The sequence below is a fragment of the Pipistrellus hanaki genome, assembly GCF_964339955.1.
Source record: "Pipistrellus hanaki genome assembly, contig: scaffold_41, whole genome shotgun sequence".
NCBI classification, from domain to species: Eukaryota; Metazoa; Chordata; class Mammalia; order Chiroptera; family Vespertilionidae; genus Pipistrellus; species Pipistrellus hanaki.
The window spans coordinates 209,615-237,195 of record NW_028182292.1 but is presented as its reverse complement, the minus strand read 5'-3'; the positions used below and the strand labels follow the sequence as shown (position 1 = coordinate 237,195).

The 27,581-nt window shown below is 71.3% G+C and overlaps 4 protein-coding genes across 16 annotated transcripts; 3 read left to right on the top strand and 1 right to left on the bottom strand.

Moving 5' to 3' along the window:
• Positions 1-1,410: 1,410 nt before the first annotated feature.
• TIGD5 (tigger transposable element derived 5) lies at positions 1,411-3,291 on the bottom strand (the record flags this gene model as incomplete). The annotated part of the gene is made up of 1 exon (XM_084907129.1): positions 1,411-3,291. One exon carries the CDS (start codon positions 3,289-3,291, stop codon positions 1,411-1,413), a length of 1,881 nt encoding a protein of 626 aa, XP_084763255.1.
• A 283-nt stretch (positions 3,292-3,574) lies between these two features.
• On the top strand, positions 3,575-15,173 carry EEF1D (eukaryotic translation elongation factor 1 delta; the record flags this gene model as incomplete). Of its 11 annotated transcripts, none has more annotated exons than XM_084907229.1 (8): positions 3,604-3,911; positions 11,157-11,280; positions 11,623-11,694; positions 14,048-14,147; positions 14,223-14,323; positions 14,412-14,639; positions 14,795-14,989; positions 15,078-15,173. In XM_084907229.1, the coding sequence occupies 7 exons, from the start codon at positions 11,164-11,166 to the stop codon at positions 15,114-15,116; spliced, it is 852 nt and encodes a 283-aa protein (XP_084763355.1). In that variant the 3' UTR covers positions 15,117-15,173. The 11 variants fall into 11 exon arrangements, with proteins under 11 accessions (XP_084763359.1, XP_084763355.1, XP_084763360.1 ...); XM_084907230.1 differs by having other exon boundaries at positions 3,747-3,911; positions 11,160-11,280; XM_084907232.1 differs by lacking the exon at positions 3,604-3,911 and adding an exon at positions 4,096-4,347 and having other exon boundaries at positions 11,160-11,280.
• NAPRT (nicotinate phosphoribosyltransferase) lies at positions 15,131-19,771 on the top strand. Of its 2 annotated transcripts, XM_084907221.1 has the most exons (13): positions 16,291-16,595; positions 16,874-17,001; positions 17,073-17,155; positions 17,315-17,445; positions 17,535-17,650; positions 17,839-18,035; positions 18,111-18,251; positions 18,735-18,819; positions 18,897-18,977; positions 19,061-19,163; positions 19,243-19,397; positions 19,484-19,591; positions 19,665-19,771. In XM_084907221.1, the coding sequence occupies exons 1-13, from the start codon at positions 16,370-16,372 to the stop codon at positions 19,725-19,727; spliced, it is 1,617 nt and encodes a 538-aa protein (XP_084763347.1). In that variant the 5' UTR covers positions 16,291-16,369; the 3' UTR covers positions 19,728-19,771. The 2 variants fall into 2 exon arrangements, with proteins under 2 accessions (XP_084763346.1, XP_084763347.1); XM_084907220.1 differs by lacking the exon at positions 16,874-17,001 and having other exon boundaries at positions 15,131-16,595.
• Positions 19,772-21,439: 1,668 nt separating this feature from the next.
• MROH6 (maestro heat like repeat family member 6) lies at positions 21,440-26,880 on the top strand. 2 transcript variants are annotated; one of them, XM_084907205.1, is made up of 14 exons: positions 21,440-21,961; positions 22,162-22,314; positions 22,431-22,585; positions 23,326-23,443; positions 23,565-23,749; positions 23,837-23,974; positions 24,067-24,181; positions 24,267-24,410; positions 24,490-24,663; positions 24,940-25,107; positions 25,419-25,538; positions 25,704-25,806; positions 25,911-25,976; positions 26,117-26,880. In XM_084907205.1, the coding sequence occupies exons 1-14, from the start codon at positions 21,707-21,709 to the stop codon at positions 26,362-26,364; spliced, it is 2,142 nt and encodes a 713-aa protein (XP_084763331.1). In that variant the 5' UTR covers positions 21,440-21,706; the 3' UTR covers positions 26,365-26,880. The 2 variants fall into 2 exon arrangements, with proteins under 2 accessions (XP_084763331.1, XP_084763330.1); XM_084907204.1 differs by having other exon boundaries at positions 23,565-23,974.
• Positions 26,881-27,581: the final 701 nt, after the last annotated feature.

Here is a 27,581-nt window from a genome sequence, read left to right as displayed (position 1 = left end):
CCATGAGGGCATCCCCTGTCCCCCAAAACCACAGCCTCCAGACTCTGCATGGCCTTCAAGCTAGCTTCTCAGCCCCAGGCCAGTGTGGGCCGGCCTCGCTTTACCCAGGACCCCCAGACCGGCCGAGCCGCCTCCTCCTGGGGCGCAGCCCTGGCTCCCACTCAAGAAACCTGCCACGGCCTCATGGGCGCCAGCACCCCTGCACAGGCCCACGGAGGCTGGGAGCCTTGGGGCCTCAGGTGCACCCTCGCCTGCTGCCCTTCTGGGCAGTCTGCCTCCCCACCCCCAGCGGGCTCCCGGCCCCAGGTCCCTGTCAGCAGGAGCCGCCCTCTAGGTGTGCGGCTCCACAGCGGCAGGGACTTTAGTGAAATCTGCTCGGGGGCGCCCTCTGGCGGCCTCCCCAGGGGCAGCCATTCCACAAACACCCGGTCTGCAGCCTCTGGTCACCAGGATGACAGGGCCGCACCAGGACAGGCAGCACCTCTGCGAAGGCAGCTCCCAGGAGGGACAGGGCAGCAGGCCCCATGAGAGCTGGGCTGGAACGCAGGAAGCTTTCCTTCCCTTTACACCGCCGCCCAGAAGCCCAGGTGCTGGCGGGGGCCCTGCCCAGCCGTGCCAGCTGCCAGCAAGGGGAGGCACCTGGGGGTAAGGCACTGCAGGGTGGTTCCGTGTGGCTGTCAAGAGCCTGTTCCGGCCCTGGGCCTGGACAAAGTGGCTGTGGCTGCTGGGAGGGTCCAGCGAGCTTGTCCGGTCATTGGCCAAGTCTCCAGGCCCAAAGCCAGCCGCATGCCAACCCCCCGGAACAAGAGAGCTGCCCGGAGAACGCATGTTCTCGGGAAAGTTAGGAGTCCCAGTGGACGGACACTCCTGCTGCGTCCACATTAGGAGGCCTGCGTGCTGGGCACTGTCTCCCAGACCCGGAGCGAGGCTCGACCCAGGCCGGGACTGACCCCCCCCATCATCTGTAAAAATGGCCCTAGTGTGACAAAAATAAACCCCACTGAGAAGCCACAGGAACCCACAGCACCGAGGCTCAGGGTGGGCAGACAGCCAGCCCGTGCCTTGTGCAGGCATGGGGAGAGCAGGGTGTGTGTGTGTGTGTGTGCTGCTGGGGTCCTGGTGGTCAAGTGAGCGGTGCCGTGTGTGCAGGAGCCAGTGTGCAGGGGAGGGCTCCTGGCTGAGCCCAGACCTCCCAGCTCCACCGGCGGGGAGCGGGAGCAGGGGCCTCTCTTCCCGCTTCCCCGGAGACGGGGGGGGGGCAGTGGAGCAGGACAACCCTTCACCAAGAGCCCACAGAGTCCCTGTAACCCCCAGCCCCGGGTGGCCACTCCGGGGAGGGCAGAGGGGAGACTTGCCTCTCCTTCCAGGTGCGACAGGACCAAGGTCCCTGGGGCCAACAGGACTGGCTTGTCACACCCCGTGGCCGGGGGCTGCGGGGGCGGGCCCGATGCTCCCCAGCCTCCTGGCTGTGCTGATCAGGCAGCGCAGCTGCACCAGGTTCAGGGGCCCCACCTCCCCGGGGTCCTGGCTCTCCAGCCACCGGAGAGCCGTCTCCAGACCCCGAACTGCCTCCCCAGCGGTGGGCGTGGCGGCCGCCTCCTCCTCCTCCCCGCCCTCCATGACGGAGGGTAGGCTGCCCAGGGACAGAGGGGCCACAGGGGCCAGTGTGGGGGGCCGGCCGGGGCCTGCGTCCTCCCCGCAGCCCTCGGGCAGCCCCCCCTCGCTGTCCAAGTGCAGCCACTCAGCCACCTCCTCAGGTGCCAGGCGCTCGTAGGCCAGGGCTGCCAGGCGGCTGAGGTCGCTGAGCACCCTGCTGTGCTCGGCCTGCCCAGCCCGCCGCCCGCCGCCCTCCCCTGCCTGCCGCTCGAAGGCGGCTCGCAAGCCCAGCAGCCAGCACCGCTCGATGCTGCCGGCCTGCACCAGGTCCCAGGAGAGGCCGGCCAGGTGGAGCATGTCCCTGAGCACGAAGCTGCGGGCGAAGTCCAGCGGGGAGCCCCCGGCGCGGGCGGCCAGGCGGAGCAGCTCCCGCCGGTACAGCCGCTGGAACGCAGCCCCCACGCCCTGCTCCAGCGGCGCGGGGCCGAGCGGCCGGCCGCTGTCCTGGGGCAGGAACAGCACTCGCACGGCCCCGTCGGTGGTCCGCAGCTCCTCCGGGGGCCCCAGAAGCTCGGACCGGAACCTCCGGGGGGTGTCTTCCCTCTCCTCCAGGGCGGGCGCCCCGGCCGGGCTGGGGCAGGGCGGGCGGGCCACCAGCAGCACGGCCCTCTGCTGCAGGCAGCGGCGGCGCAGGTGGCGCCGGACGCCGGGCACGAACTCCTCGAAGAACCAGCCCCGCAGCAGGGGGCGGCTGAGCCAGGCCTCGGGGCTGTAGCGGTAGGAGGCCCGGAGCTTGTCCCGGTTGTGGTGCCGAAGGCTGGGCGGGTCTGGCAGCTGCCCGATGACCAGCGGCTTCAGTTTGTGGCTGCCGGTCAGGTTAGCGGCCAGCAGCACGGTCACCCGGTCGCCCCGCCAGCGCCGGCTGCCGTCCCCCGCGCCCAGGGGCGCAGCCTGCTCCGGGAGCGGCCTCCAGTAGAGGCCGGTGACGTTGGCGTTGTAGATCTGCTCGTCGCCGTAGGCGCCCTCGGCCGGGGGCGGCGGGGCCGGGGCGCGGGCGGGCCGGAGGACGGCGCCCGGGGGCGGCGGGGTCTCCTGCTTGACCGGCGGGCCGAGCGCGGGCCCGGCGGCGGGCGGCTCGGCTTCGCCGTAGATGCGCTGGCTGGAGATGCCGTGGCGCTTCTGCCAGCGCCAGAACCAGCCGTGGCTGGCCTTGAAGGTGCACTCGGGCCCGTAGATCTGGCGCGCGAAGGCCTCGGCCTGCGCCTGGATGAGAGGCCCGGACAGCGGCACGCCGTGCCGGCGCAGCGCCAGGAACCACGCGTACACGGCGCGGTCGATCTCCTCCTCGTTGGCCAGGCGCATCTTCTTGCGCTGCGTGCCCGCCTCGCCGCCCAGCTGCTCCAGGAACCAGCGGAGCTTCGGCTCGTCCTTGAGCCAGCCCCGCAGCGTGCCGCCGGGCACGCCGAAGTCGCGGCACACGCTGGCCTGCCGCTCGCCACCCTTGACGCGCTCGATGGCCTGCAGCTTGTCCTTGATGGAGTAGGCCTTTCGGAAGGCCATTTTCACGGCCACGCGGGGCCGCGCGGCGGGGCCCGGGGCGGGGGCAGGAGGCTGCGGCGTCTGCGCCGGGCGCCCGGGCGGGGCGTGGCGGCCGCGCCGCGGGGCCGGGCCAGCCAGAGCGCCCGTGGGGTACATGGAGGCGGCGGTGGGGGCGCGGGAGCCAGAAGCCCGGCCGGCCGCGCGGGGCGGGGCGGGGCGGGGGCGGGGCTGACTGCGGCCCTCCCTTTTGTCTCCCTGGTACGGGAGGTGCGGGGGGCGGTGCAGGCAAGCTTGCCCCGCCCCAGCGTCCCTGGGACACGCCCCCGCGCATCACTCCGGCCCGCCCCCAGCGTCCCTAGGACACGCCCCTTGCGTCACTCCGGCCCGCCCCTCGTGCGTCACTCCGATCCGCCCTCGTGCTTCGCGCTGCGCGCGCAGCCGGTCAGTTCCGCCCCATCCCGACGAGTCCATTGAGCCCACAGCGGAGGGGGGCCGGGTGGGTTGAGGTCCGGTTCCCAGCCGTTTGCTCCGGCTCCTCCGGGGGCGGACACGCTGCGTGGGCGTCTCCCTCTGGCTTCCGTCTCTGCAGCTGCGGGGAGGGTCGCGGGGCGGACCCCGGCGGCGGAGCGGGGCGGGTGCACGAACCGCTTCCCCTGCGTCTCCGTCCGCGTGGCGTGGTCGGTCCCGCGGTCTCATTTCCCGTGCGCGCCCCGGCGGCCTCCTTTCCTCAGCCAGCCCGCCGCGAGCTCTCCCTCCGGCCGCCGCGTCCTTGGCGTGTGAGTACCGTGGCCCGCGCCGAGGCCGCCGCGCCTGCCGGGAGGCCCCGGGGCAGGGGACGGGCGGCCGGGGCAGCTCCGCGCCGTCGCGGGCCCGGGCGCCAGTGCCGGCCTGGGGGCGGTGGGCCCGGTGCGGCTCCCGGGCCGGCGCAGAGGGGCGGGGCGCGCGGCGGGCGTGCGGGGCGCCGCTGGGACCCAGTCCGGGTGGGTGACCGGCGTGCGCCCCGCGTGGCCGGGCCCGTAGCCTCGGGCCCAGCACGTGCTCACGGAGCGCTCACCGTGCCGGCCGCCCTCCTGGGAACCGAGGCGGCTTCCGAGAGGGGAGGAGTGAGGACGTGCCCGCGAGCGGCCGAGACCCACTGGTCCTCCGAGCGTGACCGGGTCTTGGCCTGGACCAGGAGTCGGGCCGGAGGCGAACCTGACGGCAGCCTGGGAGGTGGCGCCTTCCGTGACGAGCGGGCACTCCCCCGTGGGGCGGAGTGGGGGCGGGCCCACGGCGGCTGCAGTCCGGGGCTCCGGAAGGAAGCCGCCCGGCGCAGTGGTTGGTCCCTGCCTGCGGGAGCCGTGCACACGGACCCGGGCCTGGCCTGGGCGTGGGGAGCGCTTGGCCAGGAGACTGACCAGCTGTGCCGGCTGGGCTCCCCGAGCCAGGACGGGGCTGGCTCCAGTGCGAGCCTGTCCTGAGCCTCTGCGGACAGAGTGTCCCAGGACGTGCCTTCTCAGGGCCCTGGCACGCACTCCGGGGCAGGCTGGGCGCCGCCTTCCTCTGGGGAGCCGGCCGGGGCTCCGGCGTTCAGCATAGGTGGGCAAGCTTGCTTGACTGGGGTTTTTGTAAACTGTGGCCTGAAGGCGATGTTTGAAAAAGATTAACAGAAAGAATCCGTCCAGAGCGTCACTTGCTAGCGTCAGCATTCCGGGGGCTGCAGGCAGGAGACGGGCCCGCGCTGGTGTGTGAAGGTGACGTGTGTGTTGGCGGTGGGTGGCAGCCGACATTGATGCCAAGTACAAGCACTGGAGACAGATCCCCAACTCCTCACCCCCTCGGAGCCTTTCCCTTCGCCACTCCTGGCTCGCAGCTACATACGAGGCCTGGACACGCACACACTCGTGATGTGTACGTACAAGGGTGGAAGCACAAGCACGTGTGCCTCCTGGAGCTGCCCCAAGCGAAGGGCCTGGCTGGTGAGCTGAGCCCACAGCCCCACCAGCTGTGGTGGTGGAGCCTAGGGAGGGGGAGCTTGCAGGCACAGTGAGGCCTGTCTGGCGGACGCTGTGGACAGCTCCACTGTGCAGCGCTGGTTCAGCCTCGCCAGCCAGGGCCTCAGGATGGGTTGGCCTTTTTGCCTGGGGCCGAACTGCCCAGGAGTGGGGTCAGAAAGCTTCTGAGTAGGAGTTGGGGCTGTGGAGCGCCCCCAGAGGAGGCAAAGGGCGTCCTATCTGCCTCCTGTCCACACAGTTGCCCCCCTGCTTGGCTGTTCTGGAGCATCAAGGCTCCGGGTGCTCCCTGCGGGGGTGCTCCCTGCCCGCAGGAGGATGCTGCAGACAGCCAGGGCCCATAGAAAGCCGAGCTGCCTGCAGACCCCGCCCGCCACCGCCCCTGCCCCTGCCATTCCCACTGACCCCTGGGTGTGACGGGGGTGATGTGGGAAAGGCTGCCTGAGGCTGGGGAGGGCCCTCCCTGAAACCTTCCTCACTAGCCCAGCGTGGCTCCCAGCACCTGGGCACAGCTCTGAGGCCACGCCCCCGCCTCCTGCCGGACCCTCCAGAGGCAGCGTCCTGGGAGGAGCCGCTCCCTGGCTCCGAGCTGGCACCACAAGCACCGCTTTCCCAGCTCCGCGGAGGCGGGAAGGCCGGGCCCAGCGGTCCCTCTCGGGCAGCCCCAGGCGCGAGAATGTCACCAAGGGGGCCTTCTCTAACCAGGACCAGCTCTGCTGGGGGCACCTCTGCCCCGGGCCTGGCGGCCAGGCGGCGCCTCCCTCTGGGCCTCCCAGGCCGCAGGCCTGCAGGCTCGGGCAGCGTGGCGGGCGGTGCCCCTTTCCCGGAGTCCGTGTGCTCGGGGAGGACAGGACCACAGCGGGGACAGCCAGAGTTCAAGTCCGTCCTCGCCCCGGTGTGGCCGGCATTTCCAGCCGCAGCCCAGCCGGCTCCGTCCTGGGAGTGTAGGGTGCGAGCTTGTTCTCGGAGGGGAGTGTCCCGCCTCCAAGTGGCTATCTGCCCGGAGACATGGCGTTCGGTGGGGGGCCCTTGTGGGCCGCAGGAACGGGTGTTGAAGGAGAGGTGGGCCCTGTGTCGCTCAGCTGTCCTGGGGATCTGGCTGCAGGCAGGGGCCCGGGATGTCCCTCTGGGCGCTCGGCCCCATCCCAACACCGGCTCCATGCCCAAGGGCCGGCTCTGGGTGCTGCTCCTGACAGGAGTGCCCTCTCCCCAGAGCCACCTGCCACCCTCACCTCAGAGGCCGGGCAGTGGGTGTGGCTCCTGCGGGGAGCCTGCCGGGAACGTGCCGTCGCAGGCCAGCTGCCCCCCTTGGTCCCGTTCTTGTCAGTGGGCCCCATAAGGCTCCTGGGGTGTCCCTGCCCTCGGGGACCTGGGTGGCAGAGCATCTTCTGGAGACGGGAGGCCGGTTCTTGGGGCTCTGGCACTGGGGGAGAGGTCTCCTGTCTGTGCCCGAGGGCCTTGCAGAGCTCCTGGGGTGCAGCACTGGGCTGGCTGCTCCCGTCGGGGATGCGCTGACAGCCCTGTCCTGTGCTCAGGGCAGGGAGACTGTCCCCGAGACGGCGCTCTGGTGACTAAAACGCGCGGCCTGGGCCTTGTCCTCTTGTTCCGCACCCTCGGGGGCCGGGACAGGGCTGCGCTGGACTCCCCTCCAAGCTCCAGGTGGACAGTGGGCTCAGGCCCCCGCAGAGCAGACGGGAAGGTGCTCGGGTGCGCCTCCCGGGAACGGCCGGCCCCCGTGTGCGGGGCCTGGGCTGGTAGAGCTGGTCTCCTGGCTGTCGGCGCTGCTCCTCCAGCACCCTCCGCACCCGCCTCGGCGAGCAGCTCTGGAAGGGCCTCAGTCTCTGGGCGCCTGCCTGCCGGCTCTAACCTTGCTGCTTTCTCTCCATGCTGCCCTAGGAGGTCAGAGCGAAAGTAAGTACTGCTCCTGCCCTGTGCCCGTCACCTGAGCGGAGCCCGCGGAGGCCCGCCCTCCACCTGCTCCGCACCCTCGGGGCCTCCCCGGGCAGGTCGGGGTCCAGCCCCCCCAGACCTCGCCTCAGCCTCGTGCCAAGTTTGGGCGTCCAGAGAACTGGCTTCCCCTGCCCTGAGCACAGCCTGGTCTGGTGTCGGGGGCCCAGGAAGTGTGGAGGCCAAGAGCTGTGGCAGGGCTTGGGCACTAGGCTAGAGGCCAGCCTGTGGGCTGTGCCAAAGGGGCCAGGCATCAGAGGTCAGAGGGCACATAAGCCCTGCCTGGTCGTCCTGCTGCCCCGTCAGGGACAGGGCGTGATGTCACAATGCCCTGCCTCCTGGGCGCAGCTCCTGCCTCCCACCACTGCCTCTGCTGCCAGCCTGGCCTTGGTGAGTGCTGGGCAGGGAGGTGCCAGGGGACAGCCCCTGACCTCGCTGGAACCTCGGAGGCTGTGGCATGTGCCGTTAAAGGCCCCCCACGAACCCCTGCGGGGGGAAGGGGCACGCTCCCCAAAGTGCTCGGCAGGTGTGGGGCTTGGTCCGCATGTCCATGGGGTAGTTGAGTCCGGTTTCCGCTTCTGGGTGTTAGGAAGGGCTGTGGGTCCCAGGTGAGGGGGGGAGGGTTTGCCCTCCCGCTGAGAGGCTGCCCTGCCTCTGGAGACCTTGCTTCCGAGGCTGAGGGCCTGCCTGGCACTGAGGGCCACTGGTGGACGGTTGCTCAGGCTCCACCAGTGACCCACAGAAGCAGGGACAGGAGGGTGTCTGAGGGAGGGCTGCTCAGCCCTGGCAAGCTGGCATTGGATGCTGGTCAGGAGGCCTCCCTCTGCTCTGGGGGGAAGGCTCAGAGTGAGCAGGGACCACCCCCCGCCCCCGCAGGGCTTTCTGGGTCTGAGCTGCTCCCGGCGGGGCCCACACCCCTCTGTTCTTGCTGAGTGGGGGCTGCCTCAGGTCTCCAGTCTGGTCCACAGAGTGCCAGCCCCCTTTCCCCAGCACCACGCCCGGCAGCAGAGCGGGGGAGAGGGGATGAGGAGGGAAGACGGGGAGGTCGTTGCCATGAGGGTCACCTCCATGAGGATGGAGGGGCTCAGGGCCCCCACCTGCCCCCCATGTGCCCGTACGCCACGATGGGCCGCCTCCGAGGCGCCCGTGCTTCCTTTAACCCAGCGCCTCGGGGTGGCCGGGCGTGGCACAGGCCGTCCAGTTAGTTTCAGACCAACAGTCACTGCCCCGTGTGAGCGAGCTCCGTGTCTCGTGGGACAGCTTCCTGTGAGGGCGCTCACGCGGGGCAGATGGCGGGAGCGCGCTGGTTCGCATCCTGTCGGGTTCTGGGAAAAGGTATCCGAGGTTCGGAAGCCATCTCCAGGCCCCGCTGGAGAGCGCGGTGCATGCTGGGCTAGAAGTTTTGCGGCTAAAAGAACACAAGTCCTCACACACACACCGTGCACGTCACTCACGTCCTCTTCACTGAGGTCCCGGCGGGTCCGACGGGGCCTGCGTGGTGTGTGTGAGGATTTGTGAGGGAAGCGTCCACAGCTCCTCCGGCGAGGCCAGGCTCCGCGGGCGGGGCGGGCACTGGCCGCGGGCGCTGTGCTCATGCCTTCTTGTGCTTGCTTTCCCTGCTGCGCGAAGATGAGGAGCGGAAAGGCCTCCTGTGCCCTGGAGACCGTCTGGGAGGACAAGCAGAAGCATGGGGAGGCTGAGCGGCGCTTCCACCAGCACCAGGCCGCGCGAGCCCCCGCCGCCCCGCCGCTCCCGGCTCAGGTGCCCGCCGTGAACGGCCCGGGGCAGGAGGACGCCGAGGAGGCCGAGGCCCCGGGCGGCGGCGGGGCCAGTCCCCGGCAGAGCCACCCCGGCAGGCAGCCCCTGCAGAAGAAGAGGAAGCGCTCCCCGAAGAGCCGGCTGGGCAGGCCAGACCTGGCCCTCGTGGGCCTCTCGGCCGACCGCGTGTGGCTGGAGAAGCCGCTCTTCGACCAGGCGGAGAGCTCCTACCGACAGAGGCTGGCAGACTTGGCCGCCCAGGCAGCCCCGCCACCGGCGCTGGCCCCCAGGGGTCCTTGCACCCACGGAAGCCAGGTGGCCTGCCACCATGTGACCTGGGGCATCTGGGTCAACAAGTCTGCCTTTGACCAGGCCGAGCGGGCGTTTGTGGAATGGTCTCAGGCTCTGCTGCTGGCCACCGAGGGGAGCAGCGGGCAGGGGGCTCCTGACAGGGGCCCGCAGGCACCAGCCGTGGCCCTGGCCCTCACCCACCAGCCCTGCTCACCAGCCAACGGCCAGCCCCCGCTGGGCAGCCTGCAGGCGCTGGTGCGGGAGGTGTGGCTGGACAAGCCCCGCTATGATGCAGCCGAGAGGGGCTTCTACGAGGCCCTGTGCGACGGCCACCCCCCCGGGAAGGTGCGCCTGCAGGAGAGAGCCCGCCAGGCCGAGAGTGCCAAGCGGGCACGCAGGGACCGGCGGGCCCGCAACGCCACGGGGAGCCGGCGGGCCGAGCTGAGGCGGGCCGAGGCGGGGCTCCCTTCGCCCGCCCTGCCCTACTGGTACTTCCTGCACAAGGATGCCGAGGCGCCCTGGCTCAGCAAGCCCACCTACGACAGTGCTGAGAGCCGCCACCACGCTGCCGAGGCCCTGCGCGTGGCCTGGCGCCTCGAGTCCACGGCTCTGGTGCACCGGCCCAGCGCCCGCTCTGGCCCGTCCATGTCCAGCCTGAGACCCAAGTAGGAGAACCTTGCTGGACGGGTGCCTGGGCCGGGCCGCGTGCACCCCTCCCTGTCCCACCCCGCGAGCTCTTCCCGAGGCCCCTGGACCCGCTCAGTTGGGTGCGGGAGTGGGTTGGGCAGTGCAGCCTCCAGGACAAGCCGTTTTCCTGTGAGATCGCTGAGCATGAGGCTCCGGGCTGAGTGCCCCCTGCAGGGTGTTCGTGGGGAAACTCCTCGGGGCGTCGGAGGCCCCGCTCCTGGAGTCCAAAGGATGTGCCGGGCGAGGCAGGCTTCCGGCCTGGCCTGATGGCCCGGGGCCGCCTCCAGGACAGCTCCCCTCAGTGCAGCCCTGGTCTGTGGAGGGCGGTCAGAGGCCTGGAGGGGTGGGAGGGGGGAGCGCCCAGCGCCTGGCCAGGAAAGGGGTTCCCAGGCAGGTGGGCAAAGCGACGATGGACACTAGGGGCCCTGTGGTGTAGGGGCTGGGCCAGTGGGACGTGCAGAGGCACCTGGGTCTCCAGGGAAGGGTGCCAGCCTGGCCCCCGGTCCCCATGGGAGCCCCTTTGCTCTGCCCCTCTGAAGGGTTGATCTGATGGGTTGACAGGACTGGCCTCGTGAGGGACAGGGCACGGCCCATCGTGGAGGAGGCGGGCATGGGGCCCGAAACCCAGTTCATGGATCTGGCTTCTCATGGGGGAGACCCACTTCCTCTTGTCAGCGCGAGGCACAGAGAACGGGTGGGGTGGGGTAAGGCGCAAGAAGGCTCTGCGGGCCCAGGTCTGAGCAGCTGCCCACCTCGTCGGGCTGCGGGGACGCAGCAGAGGGGCGTCTGCCCAGGCAGGATGGGCACGGTGGACAACGGCAGGGCGTGGCCCGGCCGAGCTGGCTCGCCCAGGTCTAGCGCAGTAGTTCTCAGCCTTACTGACCTCGGAACCCTGGAGAGCTTTTGTTTGTCTGGCTCCTCCCCACGGGCAGAGGTGCTGCTGGTGTGCGCTGGGAACATGGCGCGCTTGTTGCACATGGAGGGGCGTCGTGAGAGGCCGTTTTCCTGTGAGATCACTGGGCAGGCGTGTGAGATCCTTAGTGTCTGCTCGGTAGGCGGCAGTGGCATCCCGCTGCCTGTGTTCGGGTGTGAGTGTGTTGTCAGGTGTGCTTGGAAAAGGGGGCCTCGGCATCCCCAGAAGTTCATGGCCACACTGAGCCGCTGGTCTTTGGGACGGGCCTGGGCCCGGGCCTGTGCGCAGAAGGGAGCGGCGTGGCTGGGAACAGGTGGTGTGGACGGGGGCTCCCTGCTCTGCCGGTGGGGCCTGGAGACCCTGCACCTTGGGCATCTGGGCTGCGAGAAGGGGCCTGTGCAGTCCAGGTGGTCAGCCTCTCCTTTTCCTCCCAGCAGGAAAATGGCCACAAACTTCCTGGTGCACGAGAAGATCTGGTTCGACAAGTTCAAGTACGATGATGCCGAAAGGAAATTCTACGAGCAGATGAACGGGCCTGTGACTGGCTCCTCGCGCCAGGTGAGGGTGGGCTTGGGGCGCTGGGAGGCTCCTCCCCAGGTGCTGGAGGTGGGGTCTGTCGAGCGCCCGGCTGCTCCTGGGGTGCGGGGCCTGCTCCTGGCTCAGCGCGAGGCAGCACGCGTCTGCTGTCTGTATGAGGCCGCGGGGAGCACAGCACACGCAAGCCTGGGGCCGAGGCCACGCCGCAGGGCTCTGCACCTCGCGCATCTCGCTGCCGCTGAGCTTCCGTCCGCCCGCCTCGTCCTCGCTCTCCACTGGAGGGACATAGGGTTCCTATTTTTTTTAAAAATTATAAAAATTTTTAATGAAAGAAAAGACTGGTTCTTTCTGCACTGTCTGCAGGAGAACGGCGCAAGCGTGATCCTCCGGGACATTGCGAGAGCCAGAGAGAACATCCAGAAATCCCTGGCCGGAGTGAGTACCGCGGCCGAGCACCCAGGCTGGCGCTCCGCCGCCCTCATGCCACAGCGCGTGACTCCCCAGTGCCGCTGCGGGCTTTGCCCTTGAAGCAAAGCCAGGCGAGGCTGCTGCCCGGGCACGGTCCTGGCCCGGACCACAGCAGCCTTCCTCTGCCTCCTTGCTGTGCTGCTCGCCTGCTTGCTCGCGCACAACTGGGTCTCCCTCCTCCTGCTTGCTCTGCTGAGGGAAGCCTCCTTCCCTACTGGGCCTTGACCTCCCCAGGGATCACAGGGATCACAGGGAATGGAGTTCAAATCACAGAATGAGCACCTTCTTGAGTTTGAGGCCCAGGCAGGGCCCTGCAGCCCACCGCGCTTCCTGGTCCCAGATGGGACCATGGCCACTCTGCCTGCCTGGCTGGGAGGTCTGTCCCTAGGAGGCGGCAGGCCTCCTGGTCCACCTTCCTGGCCAGGGGGCCCGGGCCTCTTTCTCCCTCGGACCTGGGCGTGTCCGGCCCTGAAGGCCACGCGTCCGCATAGCTGTGCTCCTGTGGAGCCTCCAGGGGGCGTCATTCCGCATAGCTGTGCTCCTGTGGAGCCTCCAGGGGGCGTCATTCCGCCTTTTCCAGCTCCTAGGAGCTGCCCACTCCTTGGCCTGTGGCTCCTCACCAGCAGTTCATGACCTGCTCCTGTCTCATCTCCTCCCTGCCTTTCTCTCCTGTGGACCTGGGGGTGACGCTGGGCCCACCTGGGTAACCCAGGGTCACCTCCACCTCCCCTACCTCATCACGTCTGCAAAGTCCCTTCTGCCATGTGAGTCACCTGCCTGCACAGCTGGTTCGGGTGCTGGCCACAGGCTGGGCAGCCCAGGCAGGTGTCCCTGGGAAGTGGTGCCACCGCCAGCTGCCCAGCAGGCCCTGCATTGGGCGTGACCCCTACTTGCCTTCTACCTCCCCCGGGTGAGCCGGGCAGACACAGGCTCTGGTGGCACCAAGAGCGCCTCCTCCCCCCGCTCGGGCCTGGCTGTGGGGGCAGCTGCTGGGTCCTGGTCTTGGGGCAGCTGTGGTGTGCTGCTGGGGCTTGGGTCACAAAGCACCACCGACCACAGCGTAAGCGTCGTTTGATTTTCTCACAGTCTGAAGGCTGGAGTCCACGATCAAGGTGTGTGCAGGGCTGGTTCCCTGCAAGGCCGCACTCTTTGGCCTGCGGGTGGCCGTTTCTCCCATTGTCTCTGCATCCTCTCGCCTGGGTGTCCTCTGAGGACACCAGCCAGTGAGCTAGGACCACCCTAATGACCTCAGTGTGACGGTCGCCCCGTAGAGGCCCTGCCCCAGAGCTCCGGGTGTGAGTTCATGCTGGGGTGGGGCGGACGGAGTCGGCGGGGCGAGGGCATAGTCTTACGGAGAGGACTGGTGACGTGCAGGGCTGGCACCAGTGACCTGCTGTCTTCCCACACTTACCTACCACGCAGCAGGGCTCCAGGCACCAGCCTACTGCCAGGACCCCGTTCACTGGCTCCCGAACTAACCCTGGGAGAGGAGCCTGCGGAGCTGGGGCCGGATGAGTGAGCAGGCGCGGAGCGCTGGCTTCCGTCCCTGTGTGACCCAGGCCATCGGAGGTCTTGGAGAGAATGGCGTGGGCCATGGCTAGTGATGGCGGTTTGAAACTGGGCGGCCCAACCGGGGCTGTCCTGCCTGGACTCCTGGAGCCTATCCGTAGAGCAGTGGCTTGTCCTGTGGCTGCCTGGGTGGGCCTCAGGCCAAGGTCTTGATCCTGGTTGGACACTGGAGGGGGGACAGTGGCCCTGGGGAAAGGGCCAGGTGCACTGTGTTCCCAAAGCCGTTCACTTGTGCGTGACTCAGGTGTGAGCTGGGGTGCCCTGTGGGTGAGCTCCCTGGGCAGCTCTGTGTGGGCCGGACGGGCCAGCGCCCCCTGCGCAGACCTAGTGAGCCGGGCACCGTGCGGGCTGGGGGGACCGAGAGGAGGACTGTCCTGGGCTCGGGCAGGCTCCTTCCTGTCCCATGGGCCCCTTGGCTGCTCTCCCCTCCCATTTCCACTTCAAGGCCATGCTGCCCAGTCCTCCTGAGACCACAGGCCAGGCTGCCCCTGGGACTGTCAGTCCTGCTTCCCTCACACCGGGCAGTGGCAGTCATGGCTCTGAGCTGCTGCCCTGGGCCCCTGCTTCCTGCTTGGTCCTGCAGCCACCCTATCCCCACAGGGCGGCCGCCTCCCCTCCTGATGAGGCCTGGCAGGGGACTACTGCCGCCCGGTGTCTCAGGCCTCCTGCCCAGCTCGGGGCTGTGCCGCTCCGTGGCTGTGGGGGCCTCAGAGTGGGGTGGGCCACGCCCTCACCGCCCCCTGCCTTGCAGAGCTCAGGCCCCGGAGCTTCCAGCGGGCCCGGCGGAGACCACAGTGAGCTCGTCACCCGGATCGCCAGCCTGGAAGTGGAGAACCAGAGTCTGCGGGGAGGTGAGGCGCTGGGCTCGGTGGGGAGGGGTGGGGCCGGGCTGCTGTGGTCTAACCAGCATCCCCCGCACCCCGCAGTGGTGCAGGACCTGCAGCAGGCCATCGCCAAGCTGGAGGGCCGTCTGAGCGTGCTGGAGAAGAGCTCGCCTGCCCACCGGGCCACTGCCCCGCAGACCCAGGTGAGCGCCCACACCTGGCCCAGGGGCCTGAGGGGGAGAGCCCGGCCGGGAGCCGCGCCTCACCCCTCCCCTCCCCTCCCCTCCGCAGCACGTGTCGCCCATGCGCCAAGCGGAGCCGCCCAGCAGGAAGGCGGCGCCGGCGGCCGCGGCCGAGGACGACGAGGATGACGACGACATCGACCTGTTCGGCAGCGACGAGGAGGCCGACAAGGAGGCCGTGCGGCTGCGGGAGGAGCGGCTGCGGCAGTACGCCGAGAAGAAGGCCAAGAAGCCGGCGCTGGTGGCCAAGTCCTCCATCCTCCTGGACGTGAAGCCCGTGAGTGCCCGCTCGGCCGCCAGCCCGGGTCAGGGTCGCGGGCTCAGGGAAATGTGGCGCGAGGGGGGCAGGGGGCGGGGGTAGAGGGCGCTGCTGTGCGGCCCCCCCATGGTCTGTGGGCCCCTGACCCAGCCTCTCCTCCCTCCGTTCCCCAGTGGGATGACGAGACGGACATGGCCCAGCTGGAGGCATGCGTGCGCTCCGTCCAGCTGGACGGGCTGGTCTGGGGGGGCTCCAAGCTGGTGCCCGTGGGCTACGGCATCCGCAAGCTGCAGATCCAGTGCGTGGTGGAGGACGACAAGGTGGGCACCGACCTGCTGGAGGAGGAGATCACCAAGTTCGAGGAGCACGTGAGTGGGCAGGCTCTTGGGGGGCAGTCCTGGGGGACGGGGGGCCTCTGGGAAACGGCCTCACCTGACCATGCTCTCCCTTCTCCAGGTGCAGAGTGTCGACATTGCGGCTTTCAACAAGATCTGAGCCCCAGCCCCAGCCCCAGCCCCGGCGGCCCTGCCACCATTAAAGACTGCAATTCCCTGTCTGGCTCCTGTCTGGTCTGGGCCTGTGGGCGGGGCGGGGCGTTCAGTGGGCTGTCAGTCCTCCCCGGGGGCCATGGCCATGCCCCCTTGGCCTCTGCACAGCCTCCCGGTGGCGGTGGCCTCACCCCGCCTGCCCTCTGCTCCGTCTTTGGGCCTGTGTTCACTCACCCACCACGTGCCACGTCCTGTTCAGGCTGTGGTGCCAGGAAGAAGGCCGGCCCTTCTCTCATCCTGGGGCCCAGGAGGCCCCCAGCTCTCCCCTCGCCCTCTGCCTCCTTGCTGTTCCTGGCTGAGCTGTCTCTGTGGGAGCAAAAGTACCCACCTCAGCTGTCCAGGAGAGAGGCCCCAGGCTGGCCTGGCCCTCCTGTGCCCAGGCACTTGCCCAGGTCTGACCTGTGTGAGCCCTGCCTCCCATCCCTGGCCCTCATTCAGCCCTTGGAGGGCACCTTGCCCTGCACACTGCCTGGCAGCTCCATTACTGGTGGATGGCGGCCTGGGGCAAGTCCCATGCCACTGTCCTGTGGGGTCCTGCCTGTTGCCGCACCCCCACCCCCTGCCCCATCTACCGGCGCGGGTGCCACTGGGTTTCACAGGGCTGGCCCATCCTGCTGGTGAGCGCTGCTCTCGGTATCAGAAAGGGCTGGGCTGCAGCTACTCCGGTTGGATCTGCCCCTTGGGGGCCCTGAGGCTCCCTGTATTACAAGGCCCCTGTGGTGCCCGCTGGGGGTGGGCACCAGGCTGGCTGCTTCCTGAGCACAGGACGCGCCACACCTACGAGGAGCCAATTGGAGCACCTCCACCTGCCCCTCCCCAGGCCTGGGTGGCTCCAAGGAGGGGCGGGGACAGTCCAGCAGGGGGTGGGGTCACCTCCGCCTTAGGCGCCCTCCCACCCGGCGCACAGAGCCGGGGGAGGCCGGAGGGGACCGCGCTCAGGGTGCTGAGGAGCTGGGCTCCGGGGACGGGGACACATGGCCCCCTTCAGCCCGCTCGGGCCCAGGGGACTCCGGTCCAGAGACCGGCAGCCCCGCCCCGCCCCTGCGTTGCCAGGAAAGGCGGAGGCTTCCCGGGCGTCCTCGCCCTCCGGGAGCCGGTTCACTGGGGCCAAAGGCGTGACGGGCGGGCCCGGCACCGCTATTGGGGGGGCGGGGTCACGTGGGCCGGCGGGGCGGGGAGTCCAGAGTCCGGCCGGGCGCGATGGCGGCAGAGCAGGACCCCGAGGGGCGCGCGGCGGCGCGGCCGCTGCTCACCGACCTGTACCAGGTCACCATGGCGCTGGGCTACTGGCGCGCCGGCCGGGCGCGCGACCCCGCCGAGTTCGAGCTCTTCTTCCGCCAGAGCCCGTTCGGCGGCGCCTTCGCCCTGGCCGCCGGGCTGCGCGACTGCGTGCGCTTCCTGCGCGCCTTCCACCTGCGCGACGCAGGTACCCGGCCCGCCCGCCGCCGCTCCCCGCAGGCCTCCCGCCCCGCGCGGCCCGCCCGCCGCCGCTCCCCGCAGGCCTCCCGCCCCGCGCTCCCCACGCGGCCCGCCCGCCGCCGCTCCCCGCAGGCCTCCCGCCCCGCGCTCCGCACACGGCCCGGGTGGGGACCCCGGTGAGCCCTTCACTGCGCCCCGATGAGCCCCACGGCCGAGGAGGCGGTGCCGCCCGGGGAGCCGCCTCGGCCGCGCCCTCCCAGCCCACGCGGCTTCTGTCGCCCCCAGACGTGCGATTCGTGGCCTCGGTGCTGCCCGCAGACACTGACCCCGCGTTCTTCGAGCACCTCCGGGCCCTTGATTGCTCCGGGGTGACGGTGCGAGCCCTGCCCGAGGGCTCCCTCGCCTTCCCCGGCGTGAGTGCGGGCTGCGCGGGGCGGAGGGGGGCCCAGGGAGGCGGGGCGGGCCCGCTGACACCCTCCCGCAGGTGCCGCTGCTGCAGGTGTCGGGGCCGCTGCTGGTGGTGCAGCTGCTGGAGACGCCGCTCCTCTGCCTGGTCAGCTACGCCAGGTGGGCCCCGCACCCCCACCCCCGGCGGGGTGGCCCGGAGGGCCGGGGCTCCCGGGAGGCCGGGCCTTTGGTGGTGGACGTGGCATCGCTCGGCCTCCGGGGGGCCGGGTCGTGGGGCCGTCGTGAGCCTCACCAAGGTCCCCTCCTGCCCTCCCGCAGCCTCATTGCCACCAACGCGGCGCGGCTCCGCCTCATCGCCGGGCCTGAGAAGCGGCTGCTAGAATTGGGGCTGCGGCGAGCGCAGGGCCCCGACGGCGGCCTCACGGCCTCCACCTATAGCTACCTGGGGGGTGAGGCCGGGAAGGCAGGGGAGGGGGGCGGAGAAGGACCCCCGCCTGAAGCTGCCTCTGAAGCCCCCAACGCTGCCCGCTGCCACCAGGCTTTGACGGCAGCAGCAACATGCTGGCGGGACAGCTGCGGGGCGTGCCGGTGGTGGGCACCCTGGCCCATTCCTTCATCACCTCCTTTTCTGGCTCTGAGGTGCCTCCGGACCCGGTCAGTACCCTTCTCTCCCCCCTGAGCTCCAAGGGCATCCCCCAAGGCCAGGCCTGCGGGAGGGGGGTCCAGTCCGGGCCCCGGAGCCGCCTGGCAGATAGCTGGTGTGGCCCCGGGAAGGTGGCAGGCAGGCGGCCTCGCCCGGGGTGAGCTCTGAGCCTCCACCCTTCGCTGATCCCTCTCCCCAGACGCTGGCTCCGGCAGCTGGCCAGGGCCCCAGGGTGAACCTGGCCACCCGTGTGGAGGCGTGGCTGGAGCGCGTGTGCGCCCACCTGGGGCTGGGGGTGCAGGACCCGCACCCCGGGGAGCGGGCAGCCTTTGTGGCCTATGCCCTGGCCTTCCCCCGGGCCTTCCAGGGCCTGCTGGACACCTACGGCGTGAGGAGGTGAGCCGGGCGCCCACCCACACACAGGGGGGGCTGGCGGAGAAACGGCAGCACCCTGACCCCTTGTCCGGCCAGGAGCGGGCTGCCCAACTTCCTGGCGGTGGCCCTGGCCCTGGGGGAGCTGGGCTACCGGGCCGTGGGCGTGCGGCTGGACAGCGGGGACCTGCTGCGGCAGGCCCAGGAGGCCCGGGCGCTCTTCCGGTCCGCGGCGGCCCAGTGAGTCCAGGGGCCCGTCTGCCGAGAGGGCCCCTCAGGGTTCGGGTGTAGAGGTGGGGCAAGGAGAGGGAGGGACCCTGTCCCCTGCCCCCGCCCCCGCCCCTGGCTTTCCCACAGTGAGGACATCTGGTCTGGGCCTCCCTCCATGGAGACAGGGCTCTGCGTGGTCACGGCGGCCCGTGAGGCTGAAGCAGTTCCTCCTGTGGGAGGGGCGTGGCCAGGGAGAGGAGTATGGCCAGGGAAGGAGGGATGTGACCAGGCGGGCGTGGCCGGGGAGGGAGGGCGTGGTCATGAGACGGGCGTGGTTATGGAGGGAGGGCGTGGCGAGGGAGATAGGGTGGGGCCGGGAGAGGGGCGGGGCCGGGGAGGGAGGGCGGGGCCGGGGAGGGAGGGCGGGGCCGGGGAGGGAGGGCGGGGCCGGGGAGGGAGGGCGGGGCCGGGAGGGAGCCCCGGTGAATCAGGCACTTCTGAGCCCCGTCCCAGGTTCCAGGCACCCTGGCTGGAGTCAGTGCCCATCGCTGTCAGCAACAACATTGATGAGAAGGAGCTGGCGCGGCTGGCCCAGCAGGTGGGGCGGGTGGCCCAGCAGGAGGGCCTGGGCCTGCGGAGGGGCTGAGCCCACAGCCCGTCCTCTCCCCCTTCCAGGGCAGCGAAGTGGATGTCATCGGCATTGGCACCAGCGTGGTCACCTGCCCCCGCCAGCCCTCCCTGGGCTGCGTCTACAAGGCAGAGCCGGGACGGGGCGCGGGGGCGGGCGTGGGCGTCCTGGGGTGGGGAGGGGCCCGGCTCTCAGCACCCTGTCCCTGCAGCTCGTGTCCGTGGGAGGCCAGCCTCGCATGAAGCTGACCGAGGACCCCGAGAAGCAGACCCTGCCCGGCAGCAAGGCCGCCTTCCGGCTCCTGGGCTCCGATGGTGAGGCCCCCACCTCTGGGTCCCCCTCCACGCCCAGGACCCCCCCATCATTCTTGGTCCCCCCCCCAACCCCTTACAGGGTCTCCGCTGCTGGACCTGCTGCAGTTGGCGGAGGAGCCGGCGCCCCAGGCCGGCCAGGAGCTGAGGGTCTGGCCCCGGGGGGCCCAGGAGGCCTGCACCGTGAGGCCGGCGCACGTGGAGCCACTGCTGCGGCTCTGGGTCCAGCAGGGCCAGGTGACGCCGCCGCCGCTTAGTCTGCACCTGCGGCCCACATCCAGCCCTGACCCTGACCCTGACCCCAGCCCCTTCTCTCCCCTCAGCTGTGCGAGCCCCTCCCGCCTCTGGCCGAATCCCGAGCCCTGGCCCAGCGCTCCCTGAGCCGGCTCAGGCCCGCCCACCGGCGGCTGGAGCTGCCCGCCGGGTACCAGGTGGGTGCAGCGCCAGCCCCGGCTCCCGGTGCGCCTCCGCCCCACGGCCGCCAGCGCTCCTCTCCCCCTGCAGGTGGCGCTGTCGGAGCAGCTGCGGGCGCTGGTGCAGAGGCTGAGCGCCGGCGCCTCCCCTTGAGCCCCGCGGAGCTGCCCGAATCAACACGAGTCACTCTGTCCCCACAGCGTGTCCCGTGTCATTTCTTTTCTCTGGGCCTCAGAGGGTGCATCAGAGGAGCGGCCATGCTCCCAGGAAGGCCTGCTGAGGCCGGAGCTAGGCCTCCAGAGCTGGGCCCCGGGGGGCCCGAATGAGGCTGCACAGGGCAGGGCGCAGGGAGCTGGGGGAGTTCCTGGGGGGCTCTGGTGTGCCCCGGGAGTTGGGGAGTTCCTGGGGGGCTTGGTGCCCCCCCGGGAGTTGGGGGGTTCCTGGGGGGCTTGGTGCCCCCCCGGGAGTTGGGGGGTTCCTGGGGGGCTTGGTGCCCCCCCGGGAGCTGGGGGGTTCCTGTGAGCTTTGATGCCCCCCTCCCCCCCCGGGAGTTGCTGTGGAGGCCTCACCCTGCTGGAGGCTCAGCAGCAGGGGCCAGGGGTTGGGGATGAGCTGCCAGGTTTCCTGCATCAAAGGGTGGCCTCGGGCTCCCACACGTCTGGGGCCCCACCCCCGGCTCTGGGTCAGCGGGACCCACGCTTCCCACGCCAAGGAGAAGCCCAGCGCCTCCATCATGGCTGCGCCAGCCCCCACCACTCTGCCTGGGCGCCCTCTGCCTGGCCGCCCTCTGCCTGGCCGCCCTCTGCCCGGGGCTCTGGCGGCCTGCCTCGGCAGGCCAGTGTCGGTCCTGCTGGCTTTGCAGCTTGGACTCCAAAGAACTGCTCAGGCCCGGCTGGCGAGACGCGGGGGCTGGTCATCCTCCTGTGACCCAGGAGGGCGTGGTTCTGTTCCCGGTCCGGGCACAGGCCCGGGTTGCAGGCTCCATCCCTAGTGAGGCGTACAGGAGGCAGCCGGTCAATGTTTCTCTCTCCCTCTCCCTCCGGAATCAATAAAAGGATAAGAAAAACACAAAGGGCCAAAACCGGTGTGGCTCAGTGGTAGAGCGTCGGTCTGCGGACTGAAAGGTCCCGGGTTTGATTCTGGTCAAGGGCATGTACCTTAGTTGTGGGCACATCCCCATTGGGGAGTGTGCAGGAGGCAGCTGATTGATATTTCTAACACTATCCCTCTCCCTTCCTCTCTGTAAAACATCAAAATATATATATTTTTTAATTTAAAACACACACACCCAAAGGAACTGCTCAGGAGTGGGTCTGGCCTGCAGGGCACAGGGAGGCCCAGGCCTCGCCAGCCTGGCCAGCAGCAGGGGCACGGGCGGGCGGGCGTGGGGAGTGCTGCCGCTGCCAGGTATTCAGCCCAACCAGCTCCGCCGGCTCCGGCTCACTGGGCAGTGCCCGCCCTGTCGCTGGGCTGAGGTGACAGGGAGAGATGGAGACACAAACAGCTGAACCAGGTCCCTACAGGTCACCACTGCCCGGCTGTGCGCCCACTTCCCAGGACCCTGAGGTCCAGCCCTGGGGGAGGGGCACCTCACTGTCCAGGCCCCTGAGGGTCACCTGCCAGGCGGGGGAGGCCTGCCCCCTTCCCTCTGCCCAGGGCCGTGCCCAGCTCCGAGGCGGAGGCCGCTGTCCGTCCCCCTGTCCCAGGATGTCCAGCTGGGTCAGAATGCAGTGATTCAGCCGGACCTGACTCCGCCCGGGGCTGGGCCTCCGCGGGGCTGTTCACACCTGCCGGTCCCCTGCCCCTCGGGCTTGAGGTCAGGGCCCTCCCCTCCAGAGGGACCACCTCCTGGGAATCAGGGCCCTCCCTGGGCCCCAGGGGCAGAGCCAGACCCACCTGCGCAGGCTTTAGGCCACTCACTCCGGCGGCCGGGCCACTGGGTCTGTCCTGGGGCGCCACGCCCGGGGACACCGGGTGGCTCCCCACCCCCCACATACTTGGAGGAGGCTCACACACCACGCCCCCGGCCCCGCCCGCCGCCCCGGCTGCTTCTAGGTCAGCTCGGGCATGACTTCCTGGGAGCACCCTTGGCAGGTGCTGTGGCCGGGCCTGCTGAGGGCTGTGCGGCAGCCATGGCCGGGGGGGTGTGGGGCCGGGGCCGGGGCCGGGCCCGGGGAGGCCCCGTGGGGGCCCTCACCCTGACCGCTCTGGCTGAAGGGATCCAGGCCAACCAGGGGCAGCCCGCCAGACCCCCTCCCAAGGGCCCCGAGCCCCGGCCCGAGCCCGAGGCGCAGCCTGGAAGTGCAGCCGCAGCCACCCCCACGGCCGCCCCGGAGCCCGGCTCCCCTCCCCAGGGGCAGGAGCCGGCCCCTGAGGGGCCCCGGCAGGTGAGCGGGAGGGAAGGAAAGCTGGGGGCTTGGGGGGCAGTTGGGAGCAGGCATGGGGGCTGCCCTGTCTGGGGGGTGCAGGGACTTCATGAGGTCGAGGTGGGGGGGTGGGGGGGGCCGGGAGGAGGGCTGGGAGAGGCGAGAGGACTTCATACACACACACACACACACACACACACACACACCCCCGCCCGCTCCAGGCCTCCCCGAGCGCCTGGGAGCAGGGGGCCCTCGCTGACCTGGCGCTGTACATGGCGGCCTGCCTGGAGGAGGCGGGCCTCTCGGGAACACAGGCCACGGCGCTCACTCTGTCCTCGGCCCTGGAAGCCCGGGGGCAGCGGCTGGAGGACCAGGTGAGCCCCCAACCCGTCCTGCCCCCAGGCTCCCGCCTCGCCCCCTCGGGGGGTGGAGTGGGCAGAGTGGGCGTCCGGGGTCACAGGCCCGGTCACTGACATGCCCCTCACGCCAGGTGCAGGCCCTGGTGCTGGGGCTGCTGGCGCAGGTGCCCAGCCTGGCCGAGGGGCGGCCCCGGCGCGCAGCCCTGCGGGTGCTGAGCTCGCTGGCCCTGGAGCACGCCCGCGACGTGGTGGTCGCCCTGCTGCCCTGCTCCCTGCCCCCGGACCGGTAACCCCGCCCCCCAGGCTGCAGCTCGAACCCTCCCCCTGGGGCTTCCTCCCCTGCCCACGCGCCGGCGGAGTCTGGCCCCCGTGGGCGGCTGTGGGGGGCTGGGGGGGAGCTCACCCACCCCCACTCCGCCTCCTCTATCCGTGCCCCCCCCTCGGGCCTGGGCACGGGGCCCCTGGCTTGCGTCTGGACTTTCCCCCTGGTTGGCCCTGGGCCCTGGGGTCAGCGGGCTGAGTGCCGACTGTGCCCAGCGCCCTGGCCCTCTGCTCTAAGCGGCTCCAGAAGGTAACTGGTCACAACTCTCCACGGGACTGCGCTGGTTTTTCTAAAAACCCTCACGTGAGGGTATGTTTACAGATGAGAGGGGGCGGAGAGAAACATCACTGTGAAAGAGAAGCATCGACCGGTTGGTTGCCTTCCACCTGTACCCCAGCCGGGGGCAGGACCCACAGCCTAGGCTGTACCCTGACCCGGGATCGAACCCTCAGCCTTTCCCTGGTCACAGCCCGGGGGATGCTCTGTGGTGTCCAGGGCGCAGGAGTCTGTCGCCGCAGGACGGCTCCCGCTGCCCCGCCCCCGCCCGGCGGCAGCACAGATGCCACCGAGCTCGTTCCTCTGGAATTGGGGCGCACGTGGGGCGGGCGGTTTATGGGCTCCTCCCCTGCTGGCCTCTCAGGGGCCACCCCAGGCTGACCTGGTGCCCCCGCGGGGACCCTGCCTCACCAGCCCCGTGCCCGCAGGGCGGCGGCCGAGCTGTGGCGCAGCCTGAGCCGGAACCAGCGCGTGAACGGGCAGGTGCTGGTGCAGCTGCTGTGGGCGCTGAAGGGCGCGGCGGGACCCCAGCGGGAGGCACTGGCAGTAGGTGACCCCAGCCGGCACCGCGGGGCCGCCGGCCAGGCGGCAGGGGCCGGGGCTGAGGGGTGCACATCTGTAAGGAGCCTGGCACCGGGCCGGGCTGAGCGGGCGGCCTCTTCCACAGGCCACGCGCGCCCTCGGGGAGATGCTGTCCGTGTCCGGCTGCGTGGGCGCCACCCGGGGCTTCTACTCGCACCTGCTCCTGGCGCTGGTCACTCAGCTGCACGAGCTGGCCAGGGGCCCAGGCTCCCCCGGCGCCCACAAGGGGTGGGCCGCCTGTGACCGGGGACCACCGCACGGCCACTCCAGGTGCGGGCGCGGGGGACGGGAGGGCTGGCCGCGCCCTCTGCCCGCCGGCCGCCCGCCCGCCCTCACCGCCCTGTGCCCGGCCTCCAGCTGCGCCGTGGAGGCCTTGAAGGCCCTGCTCACCGGGGACGGCGGCCGCATGGTGGTCACCTGCATGGAGCAGGCGGGAGGCTGGAGGCGGCTGGCCGGAGCCCACACCCACCTGGAGGGAGTCTTGCTGCTGGCCAGGTGCGGGGCGGGGGCGGGGCGGGGGGAGCCGGGGGTGCGGGGAGCTGCTCGGATCGAGGACAGAGAGGGACAGTGCCCATTGCCGCCCCCAGCGCCATGGTGGCCCACGCGGACCATCACCTGCGGGGCCTCTTCGCTGACCTGCTGCCCCGGCTGCGCAGCGCCGATGACACCCAGCGTCTCACGGCCATGGCCTTCTTCACCGGGGTGAGCCTGAGTCTAGGGGATGGGGGGACGTCGCCTTGGTCGCCGGCACCGGCCCGCCAGTCGCTGACCCCGCGCCCCTGCCCAGCTGCTGCAGAGCGGGCCCACCGCGCGGCTCCTGCGGGAGGAGGCCATCCTGGAGCGGCTGCGCGCCTGGCAGCGCGACCCCGAGCCCACGGTGCGCTGGCTGGGCCTGCTGGGCCTCGGCCACCTGGCGCTGAACCGCGGGAAGGTGAGGCCGGGCGGGGCGGGGCGGGGCGGGCGGGCGGGGCCTGCGGCTGCAAGCTCCGCCCACGACCCCGCCTCCGCAGGTGCGGCACCGGCGGGCGCTGCTCCCCGCGCTGCTGGGCGCCCTGGGCGAGGGCGACGCGCGACTGGTGGGCGCCGCGCTGGGCGCGCTGCGGAGGGTCCTGCAGCAGCCGCGGGCGCCCGTGCGGCGCCTGAGCACCGAGCTGGGCTCGCGCCTCCCGCCGCTGCTGGACGACGTGAGCGCCACCCGGACCCGGGCCCCGCCGCCCGGCCTCTCCCCCGGGCCCCGCCCCCGGCCCCGGCCCCGGCCCCGGGCCCGCCCCGGGCCCCGCCCTCCAGGCCCCTCCCCTCCCGGGCCCCGCCCCCGGGCCCTGCCCGCCCCAGACTCCCCCAACCCCCCAACCCCCACCCCAACCAGGCCCCGCCCTCGGGCTCCAGGCCCCCGGACCTCGCCCCAGACGCCGCTCGGAGACCCTGTCCCCGCCCCGCCCTGACAGCGCCCTCCCTCGCAGGCCAGGGACCCGGTCCGCGCCGCGGCGGTCGGGCTCCTGGGGACGCTGGTGCGGCGGGGCCGGGGCGGGCTCCGCGTGGGCCTTCGAGGGCCGCTGCGGAAGCTGGTGCTCAGGAGCCTGGTGCCCCTGCTGCTGCGCCTGCACGACCCCAGCCTGGATGCTGCCGAGGTCAGTCCCCCCAGACTGTCCCCGGCTGCCGCCCCTCTCAGCCCCATCCAGTCCCACCCTCCTACCTCTCCCAGCCCCTCCCAGCCCCACCCTACTGCCCCTCCCAATCCCACCCAGTCCCACCCTCCTACCTCTCCCAGCCCCGCCCTACTGCCCCTCCCAGGGGCAGGGGGGGACTTCCTCACGGACCTGGGCGCAGGTTCCTGGGCTCCCCGTTCCTGGGGCTCCTGCCCTGGACTTCTCCAGCCCTGGCACTGGCCACACCCAGTGGCCTCTGCCGCCTTTCGGACCCTCCCCGCCTCCCGTCCCAGAGCTCCGAGTGGACGCTGGTGCGCTGTGACGGCGCCCTGCGCTGGGGGCTGCTGGAGGAGGTGGTCACTGTGGCCCACTACGACAGCCCCGAGGCCCTGAGCCGCATCTGCCGCCTCCTGGTAGGTGGGGGGCGTGGCCCACTCACCCCCCCTCCCCGCCGGGTGGCGGCAGGTCTAAGCCCCCCGGCCTGACCGCTTGCGGGGCACGCCCCGGGAGACGCAGCCCGGCCGCCCTGCCCCTCTCCGGCAGAGCTGGCCCTCCTGCCACGAGCCCTCTGTCCCCAGGTGCGGTGGTACCCGGGCCACGTGCCCGGCTTCCTGAGCCAGACCCAGGGCTACCTGAGGAGCCCGCAGGCGCCCCTGCGCCGGGCCGCGGCCGTGCTCCTGGGTGAGCACCGGGGCGCACGGTCCCTGCGGCGGAGGGGAGGGCGGCGGGCGCGGGGCCGGCTCTGCCCGCCGGGCGGGGGGCACTCACGGGTTTGCCTTCCCCAGGCCTCCTGGTCCACCACAGCAGCCCCCACCGCTTCAGCCAGGACCTGCTGGACTCGCTGTTCCGCGGTGGGTCCCCGCGCAGGGTGTGCGCCCGGAGCGGTGGAGGTGCTGGGCGGAGGGGGTGCCGGCGCCAGGGTCCTGGGCGCGTGTGGCCCGGAGAGCCCCCGCCCCGCCTGAACCCCTGTCCCCCCCTCCCGCCCCCGCAGACCTGGGGCAGCTGCAGAGCGACCCCGAGCCGGCCGTGCTCGCCGCGGCGCAAGTGTCCTGCCAGCAGGTGGCGCTGCTGGCCCGCGCGCAGGGCCGGGGGCAGGGCCCGCGCTTCCCCCGCCTCCGCCTCCGCCTCCGCCTCCGCCGGCGCCGCGCCCGCCCCGCCCGGCCCCCGCCCGTCTACCCCGACAGCCCCTTCCAGCGCCGCAGCCGCGCGGGCCGCTGGGGCTGCTCCCCACCCGGCTGAGCCGGCCCCAGGCCCGCCGTCCTCCGGAGCGTCTGGGCATCTCTGTGGGCAGCCTGGGCCTGGGCCTGGACGCGGGTGTCACCCCCACCCCAGCCCCTGCAAGGCCTGCTGCACCGGACTCCTCGGAGGAGCTCCCCCCTTTACCCCTCCCCATGGCCGCACTCCTGAGGGAATCAGCGCCATTCACCCTCAGCCCTTGCACCTGGGGCCCACCTGTCCCTCGGGGCCCGGTGCTCTCCCAGCCCCAGGCCCGGACCACACCTGGCCGCCCCACTGGGCTCTGGTGGAGCCGAAGCAGCCCCGGGAGCTGCTGCCCGCGGCGCTGCCTCTTCCTGGGCCTCCCTGGCCTCCACTCCCTCCTGCGGGCCCAGCTGGCCACCCAGGTCCCGCCCCAGGTCACAGCGTCAGACCCCACCGAGCTCCTCCAGAGGACGCCACGGACATCCCAGGCAGGGTGCTACCCCGGGGTTCCCGTGGGGCGCTGGCCTCTGCACCCGGACCAGACTGAGCCCGCTGGCTGGCTGCACCCGGACCAGACTGAGCCCGCTGGCTGGCTGCACCCGGACCAGACTGAGCCTGCTGGCTGGCACCCAGCGCCCTGCATGGGCTGAATGAGGGAAGCAGGGCGGATGGGCAGGGAACCCTCTGGCTCTGGGCAGGGCAGGTCCCTCCACCCAGATTGCCCCCCCCCCCCAAGCCCCTGCACCGCGCTGAGCTGCTGCCTCAGCAGGCCTGCGACTCACACAGCCTGGCCAGCTCAGCGGGCCTGCGACTCACACAGCCTGGCGTCCGGGAGGCCTGGGGCCTGGCCCACCCCGACGGAAGGTGTCTGAATTAAACACGCGTCATCAAAGGGGTCCCGTCCGGTCCCCTGTCTAAGGCCGGGTCTGGGCCGGCGGAGATGGGGCTGGGGGGGTGGGGAGTAGATAAGGCCACGTGTGGGCAGGACGGGCGGGGGCTTGGGGGGCTTTCCCCCGGCCTCAGGCAGCGTCCCGGGCCCAGATTCCGAGTCTGCAGTGCTCACCCACGGCCCTCCTCACCCACCACTCTCCTCACCCACAGCCCTCACCCACCAACCCCCCTCACCCACCGCCCTCCTCACTCACCCACCGATCCCCTCGCTCACCGCCCTCCTCGCCCACCGCCCCCCTCACCCACAGCCCCCCTCACCCACAGCCCCCCTCACCCACCGCCCTCCTCACTCACCCACCGATCCC

What these genes read in the sequence shown, in the direction of transcription:
- NAPRT (XM_084907220.1), top strand. Translation starts at nt 15,249, where the DNA reads ATGGCCATGCCCCCTTGGCCTCTGCACAGCCTCCCGGTGGCGGTGGCC. An exon ending in CACCTATAGCTACCTGGGGG is followed by an intron (nt 17,446 to 17,534) that starts GTGAGGCCGGGA and finishes CGCTGCCACCAG; the next exon opens with GCTTTGACGGCAGCAGCAAC. An exon ending in CTGAGGTGCCTCCGGACCCG is followed by an intron (nt 17,651 to 17,838) that starts GTCAGTACCCTT and finishes CCCTCTCCCCAG; the next exon opens with ACGCTGGCTCCGGCAGCTGG.
- MROH6 (XM_084907204.1), top strand. Translation starts at nt 21,707, where the DNA reads ATGGCCGGGGGGGTGTGGGGCCGGGGCCGGGGCCGGGCCCGGGGAGGC. An exon ending in GGCAGCGGCTGGAGGACCAG is followed by an intron (nt 22,315 to 22,430) that starts GTGAGCCCCCAA and finishes CCCTCACGCCAG; the next exon opens with GTGCAGGCCCTGGTGCTGGG. An exon ending in GGCCGCGGCCGTGCTCCTGG is followed by an intron (nt 25,807 to 25,910) that starts GTGAGCACCGGG and finishes TGCCTTCCCCAG; the next exon opens with GCCTCCTGGTCCACCACAGC.